The 7,446-nt window shown below is 33.6% G+C and overlaps 2 protein-coding genes across 2 annotated transcripts; one reads left to right on the top strand and one right to left on the bottom strand.

Moving 5' to 3' along the window:
* Positions 1 to 455: 455 nt before the first annotated feature.
* LOC109103812 (cytochrome c oxidase assembly factor 1 homolog) lies at positions 456 to 2,061 on the bottom strand. The gene is made up of 5 exons (XM_019117160.2): positions 1,919 to 2,061; positions 1,311 to 1,449; positions 1,089 to 1,240; positions 911 to 987; positions 456 to 819 (listed from the first exon to the last, which is right to left on the bottom strand). The coding sequence occupies exons 2-5, from the start codon at positions 1,402 to 1,404 to the stop codon at positions 738 to 740; spliced, it is 405 nt and encodes a 134-aa protein (XP_018972705.1). The 5' UTR covers positions 1,405 to 1,449; positions 1,919 to 2,061; the 3' UTR covers positions 456 to 737.
* Positions 2,062 to 2,200: 139 nt separating this feature from the next.
* Positions 2,201 to 6,923, top strand: blvra (biliverdin reductase A). The gene is given in 8 exon segments (XM_042718993.1): positions 2,201 to 2,370; positions 3,368 to 3,491; positions 3,893 to 4,012; positions 4,112 to 4,209; positions 4,312 to 4,419; positions 4,501 to 4,627; positions 4,629 to 4,667; positions 5,473 to 6,923. Coding segments are annotated over 7 exon segments (879 nt in total). The 5' UTR covers positions 2,201 to 2,370; positions 3,368 to 3,369; the 3' UTR covers positions 5,738 to 6,923.
* The last annotated feature ends 523 nt before the right edge of the window (positions 6,924 to 7,446 follow it).

The raw sequence follows: 7,446 nt of genomic DNA, 5'->3' as shown, positions 1-7,446 counted from the left end.
TTGTTTTCTGTATAGATTGCATCTTTCACAAAATTAAATTGGATTTTTTTTTTCTTTCAAATCTGAATGATTCAAAATTCAAGGGTTACAGAATAATAATCTTTCACTGACACCTACTGGTAAAGTTTAGTAACTACAGTGTTGCTAAACTAATCAAGTCAATGGAACAACAGATGATCCAAAGAACCCAGTGTTGGTATTACAAGCTGGACTGACTTGTATTATTCATGTTTCACACACATTTTAAAGTGGAAAGTCAAACAGATTTAGGATATTATTCTTTTGACTTATTTTATGTGACCCTGCTTCTACAATTATATGATCAGACCTCCTTTAAATGACTACTGCATATATATTTAATTTAGTAGAATTGTTTATAATTTACTGTATGTATGTGTCTATGTGTATATAAAGACATACATAATACAAAGATGATAAAACAAAATTACAGCGCATGATTTTTACATCCTCGTTCTTTAATGAAGCACATAAAATAGCAAAAAAAAAAAAAAAAAAAAAAACTAAACAAATTAAAATCTGTCCAAGCTGCCCCAAAATAAAGTGCTTCACATGACACAGCTTCCATACACCCCAAACAAATATATTAACATTTCAAGTAGACAAGTATATGTGAATGCCATAATCACATTAGTTCTAATCATCTATCAACTGTCCAAGGCTCCACTTGCATTTATTGTCTGTTTAAGATTGTTGAAATATTTCTGTGTGTACAGTAGTTACTCTTCAGATTCTGTCTCGTTGAAAATCTCGATGATCTCGCCTTCCCTCAGCTTCAGGAACACTTGCCGGAGGTGCCATCTATTGACAAAAGAGGTTAAGATGATGATTATATAAATAATATATGTAACAAAAATGTGTTTATTTATTGAAAAAGATGAAATCATGGTACCTGTTCATGATTGCGTCTCTGGTGGAAGTTGTGTAGAGATAACCTCCAGTCTTTGACCCGGTAACCGGGATCTTCAGCTGAAATTGATATATATATGATGATTAATATATTTCTGACCGGTAGTAAAGCCAGTATTTCTCATGTACTTCATGGAGGAGTGTTTATTGGTGATGCTGACCTGCGCGCTGCTGTGGTCAATGCGGTTGTGTCGGTCAGATAAATGGATGTTGTGTATCTTCAGAGGAGGAGCGCCCAGGCTGGCCATGGCAGAGGAATTTCTGTTCAGCTGTTCAAGGGCCAGACGGTAATGCTCCGATTTGGCAAAATTCTCTGAAAGAAAGGGAACAAATATCACACCATGTTTAACAGCTAACAGATGCTTCAGTTAGCCCTCGCTTACTCTGCATGAGGTAATACATCATAGCACAGCCGCCGCCGGTCACTACTGTCACAAATATGGTCATCTGCTGCAGGAGGCTGGTGGAGCGGCTCATCCTCACTTCAGATGAAGCAAATATCTTTTGGCTTGAAGAAAAAATCTATAAAACAGCAGAAATATAAAAAAAACTGAATTGACCAAATAATATAAACTTAATATATAAATACATTTTCACATGATTATATAAACCTTTAGGTCTAAAAGCCTCTGCTTCAGTGCTTGAAATTAATTTTATACATAAATATAAATTGTGCGCATGTATTTTATGTATTTATACACACACACACACACACAATAGTATTTATATGGTACTCCAACGTCCTTGAAAGACATTACTACCATGGGACATTCTCTAAAAAATATGCCATAGTACATTTAGTATGGTAAATTTATTTGACAAATATTTTTTAAAACTACTTATTTTACAACACTGCATTCGTCTTAAAGGTTACTACAGTAACAAGGTTTATTGTGAGGGTTATTGTCAAAATGCATCTAATCTTACAGAATTGAGCCCTTATTCGTTCATACACTGACATCGAGGTCCGTTCATAATAATAACAACTCACCGTCACATATATTATTTCTTTTATAAGCAAAGAATTAAAGGACTTTGTTATAAAAGACACTGAAAGCAGCGCGCCAAGGAAGCGGCCATGTTCGTTTCACTTTGAAAAACTTTATTCAAACATCGATTAATTTAATTTGAAGAAACATTGTAAACACTCAGTCTGCGATTAATTTAATAAATAAATGATGACGATGTTAATGCATACTATTAATGTAAAGTAAATAACTCTTGATCATTCTGAGAATCGGTTTATTTATCGTCTGCCTCTGTCGATAACAGAAACACGTGCGACTGGAGCGTATGACGTCAGACGCACGCGTGTTACGAAAAAAGAGTTATGAAAGTTCTTTCCAGTCACGCTGATAATTTCTTTCATCTCTCTTATTTCCCCGCAGCTGCTGTAGAGATCCACACCGAAGGCTTTGCGTAAGCTAGCAGTTATATTCAGAGGTGAGGAGATTTATATCTTGTGTTTATGCTTATAGGAGAAGAATGGGCATTATTCGTTGCGTAATCTCACATTTAAGCGTTTTCTACGCGTTAGATGCAGATGAATTTAGTTAAAGTGATGCTTTTGGTTATTTAATTAACACAAGTATTAAAACATAGTTATAAAAGGGGAAACAGACATGCATTGTCAATATTTTGCTAGCCGTTTTATGATCAGGAAATGTTCTTGTTATTCAGTTAGTCTCAATTTCCTTTCTGTTCCTGCTGTTTATCAACTTAGTGTTGTTACATGGATATATGCATCGATGTATATAATTTATTTATTTATTTTGTTTGTTTGGGATTCTTTTCGTATAATTTTTTTTCTTCCATGCATTACGTCATGGGAAAATAAATATAATCATAAACATTAAAAATATTCACATTGGTGTTTATGTGCATCGTTTGTAAATTTAAGATATAAATTATTGCCTTTAATTCTGCTGTCATTACCATCATGACAGAAACGTTTGTGATGTTTGCCTGATAAATCAAATGATCATTTTATATTTAAAAGCATGTACTTTTCAAATGAAGAAATTAGTAATTATTGATTATTTGCTCTTCTGAAGAGAACTGCACATATATAAAAAATACTTAATCACTTTTGCAAATGTTTTTTTCTTATGTCTCCCATTTTTTTTCCATTATATGGGTAACTAATATAACCGGGATGTGTTTATACAATATTCAGACAAAACACTTTAGTTGTCCAACTCAAATATCAGCTTATTTTTTGAACTCTAGTTGCAGCTCAAACAAGTCTTTATCAGACAGACACACATGCAGAACTTCAGTTCCTTCCGCAAACTTCTCAAACCTGTTTCTCAGAAGAGTGCTGCTCTTTCATGATAGTCTCTTTGTATCGACTTGTTTTAACATCGTCTGTATGGGCAAGGACAGTGTTACGCATGTAACTGATGCTGCTTTTCTGCTCGTGCATGCTGTGTTCCTGCAGGAATGATGTTGGGATCAGTGGTTGTTGGTATAGGCATCGCAGGATCTGTGAGGATTAGAGACTTGCTCGCTCCTCTGCCGTCCAGCGCTGCTGAGAAGTTCAGCATCAAAGGCTTTGTGTCCAGGTCAGTGCATCTTCCAAACATTCATACAGACACTTGATTTATTAGACAAATTAAGCCTGATTGGCTTAAAGCACATATCTTACATGTTGGTTTCTTTTGACCTCACAGAAAATAAGATGCATGTAATTTATGATGATAATGATGCTAAAAATTCAGCTTTGAAATCACAGGAATAAATTACGTTTTAAAATATATTCAAATAGAAAACAGTTATTTTAAAAAGGAAAAATATTTCAAAATTTTCCTGTTTTTGCTATACTTCGGATCAAATAAATGCAGGCTTGGTGAGCAGAAGAGACGTCTTTAAAAACAAAAAAAATCAAAACATAACCTTACTAAAACAAAACACTGGTAGTGTATGCACTTACATCTATCTGAAGTTCTGTTTTGTGTTTGTTTAGGAGGACTCTTGAAGATCAGCAGGGTGTGAAGCAGATCTCTATGACGGAGGTGTTGAGCAGAGACGACATCCATGCGGCCTTTATATGCACCGAAAACACTAACCATGAAGAGCACATCAGGTGACACACAGACTTCCTCCTCACACATGACCGAAATGATCACGTTTGAGTGTCTTCCCTTTAAAACGATCATCTCTCCCCTGATCTGCTCGATCTCAGGCAGTTTCTGGAGGCGGGGAAGCATGTGTGTGTTGAGTATCCCATGACCCTCAGCTACACGTCTGCTGTGGATCTGTGGAATCTGGCTCAGCAGAAGGGTGAGTTTCTGTCTTTCTGAGTAAATATATGAAATGGTAGAAGTGTGATATTATAAAGCATCCAGGGGGGTTGAATGTTTAACTCCTGTATGGTATCTTCAGGCCTGGTGCTACATGAAGAACATATCGAACTCTTCACTCCTGATTTCAAACAGCTGAAAAAAGACATAGCTGGCAAAACGCTGGAGGAGGGAACGCTGCACTTCACAGGTAGTGAGTGAATAATAATATGCAGTTCATCTTTGTTAAAGGCTTCAACTAGAATTTCAATGCAATTTTTTTTTCTTCTAGGTGGACCCTTGAAGCCGAATTTTGGGTTCCCATCTTTCAGCGGGATTGCCAGACTGACCTGGTTGGTTGATCTTTTCGGGGAGCTGACGGTTACTGCAGCATCTCTGATAGAAGAAAAAGAAAAAAAAAAACAAGAAGACGACACACTTACTGACTCAACAGCAGAAGTGAGACAGCTGTTTTTACATTGCAAAAAAGAAAAAGAATTAAATGTATTATTTGTTTTTAAATGTGTACATCATTAAAAATTTGCTTTAAATGTATAAAAAAAATTATTTAATTTAAATGTAATTTAATGGATAGCTGACAAATATGAGATTTGAGGTTAAAATATAAATGATTGTATGTAGAAAATGTATATTTTTAGTAAAATTGGTCACTATTTCGTCAAGTTTCCAAATAATATATAAGAAAATAAATAAATAATAAGAAATAAATAATTTTTTTTGCAGTTAAATAGTCATGCAGAGTGAGACATGAATTTTAAAACATACTTTACACACACATTTTATGAAGAAAAATGGTTGCTTATTGCCATAAATCTATGGGATTTTTTTCACCTGTTATTATTCATTCATTCTTTCATTTAAATGTATTATATTTTTTTAATGAATAGCTGAAAATAACAATGCCATAAACACCAAGATTTTAAGTTTGTGGAATTTTTCATCTTTCATTCATTCACTCATTCATTCATTTCAATTGTTTTTGTTTTTATTTAAATGTAATTTATTTAAATTTTTTAAATAGATTTTTATTACTATACAATAACATTGCCATGAACAACAAGATTTTAAGATAAAATGTAAGTGAACATTTGCAGAAAATTTATATTCTTATAAGTGTAACTGGCCAACATTTTATTTTTAAGTTTTCACTTATATATAAATGATTGTTTTTTTTTCTTTGGTTTTTTTTTCACAAATTTCATCATCTGTCACACAAGTTAATCAGATTTCTCTCCTGACGCAGACCTTTAACTTGGATTGAAGAGCGGGGTCCAGGACTGGGCAGAGCCAAACACATACACCTTCGCTTTCAGGACACCAACATCACGGAGCTTCCTGCAGGTCAGCGGGAGCCGGTGGGGCTGTTCATGCAGGATCTGGTGCTGTTCGGCCGGAAGCTGCAGGGTGAAGTGTCTGCTGCGGAGCTCCAGGAGGAGAGGAGCAGGATCTTACACTGTCTGCAGCTGGCAGACCGCATCCAGCAGCTCAGTGAACACACTCAGGCCTGAACCTGAACCTCTCCACACTGCAGATTCACACAATAACCCATACACAATTGTGGGATATAGACTGTGGTGTAGTGGAAGATAATATAATTGAATATATACATTTATTTTCATTTGAGGTTTTTTTTGTTTTTGTTTTTTTAACAGTGAAAATCTGTTTGCTGATCAGTTGCTTTTTGTTGTAGCTTGTTTAACACAAAGGGAAAAAATAAAAATTGTGACTTTATTTCACAATACTGCGTTTATATCTCGCAATTCTGAGTCAGATGAAAGTCTGAATTGTGAGATAAAAACATTTTGGGTTTTTATCCCATGGTGGAAACCAGCTTTTATAGCTTTTCAGCTCTAAAAAGGACAAAAAAAAAACTCATAAAAGTATGACTTGAAGTTTGTTCTCTTCTTCTCAAAAACACTAAATTATAATCTCTGTCCTATTTAGACCTTGACAGATATTCTTTCTTCAGACTTAAATGCAGTGATTAAAAAGGCAATGTAGTAGTTTCAGTGTAAAATCAGAAGATTAACGTTTTAAAATTTGATTTGGAAATTGAACTGATAGTTCTGTTTAACTAGTGGGCCGCATCAGGATATGCAGTAACAGCATGTGTAACTCATAACTTATTAACATAACATTTTATTATTTAGCATAAAGGGATGATTCTTGCTGACTTCTTGTTGTTGTATTTTTTTTTTTTTTAAGTTTTGTAAATCAGTTGGTATTTAGTATGTGACTGATACAACGAGTCTTGTTTTAGTACATTTCAGAAACTGGTGTTCATACAGGCTGGAGCGTTGCAAAACATTGTGCACTTTTGTTTGGTTTGATATTATATCATTCTTATATTTAAGTTGAATATTAAATATTAAATTTAATATTGAATATTAAACTTTAATATGAGTGTGAAAACTGTGTATTAAGTGTGAAAACTGGATGAGATCTGTAAGCATTCATACATCTTTTGAGCAAAATCAAAGCTTCTCTTATCATTCATGCTGTGGTAGAAGTGGTTTTTTTTATCTGATAATTTTTTTTTTCATATCGGTGTTCTCTCTGGGAAAGCACTGAATGGAGCATAAATGCACATATCATTGACAGAGAAACATACAGAGAGAGAGAGAAATGTTTTGTCTTCATGTTTACATGTTTGTGTTTTCAGTTAAAAAAATAAATTGTGCCTGCTTTCTGGAATTTGTTTTGTGCAGTGGAGTCCACACATCAACACAAGCTCATTTCAGAAGTCTGATACCCTGAGTGCACTCTTTTCTCTTTTTTTTTGGCATTATGATATTTTAAGCATGGTCCCAAATCATCACAATAAAAATTTAATAAAAGTAATCCGTTCCATAAACAACTTAATTTCAAAAATGGCACTACTACCATAGTATGTTTTGTATTTTGAAATTATTGAAAGAATTATAACTGTTTTCACATTACAGATATTTTAGGTTTATGCTTAATTCTCTAAAAAAAAAAAAAAAAAAAATTAGAAACAACAAAAAAAAAAGCATTTTTCTAAAATCAAAATATTTTTTTTCCAGTAACACTACAGTACAGTTAACTATAGTATTAAGTATCATGACCAAACTGAACAATTTTTACAACGTTGATCAATCAGTTTCTACTTAATGGTAATTTCTACATGTACATTTCAGGTTGTATAATTTAACATTAATGTATTATGAACAATATTTATAATTTTATTTAATAATAA

This window comes from Cyprinus carpio, chromosome B2, assembly GCF_018340385.1.
Source record: "Cyprinus carpio isolate SPL01 chromosome B2, ASM1834038v1, whole genome shotgun sequence".
NCBI classification, from domain to species: Eukaryota; Metazoa; Chordata; class Actinopteri; order Cypriniformes; family Cyprinidae; genus Cyprinus; species Cyprinus carpio.
The sequence above is the reverse complement of the archived record's forward strand: the minus strand, read 5'-3'. Positions and strand labels throughout refer to the sequence as shown.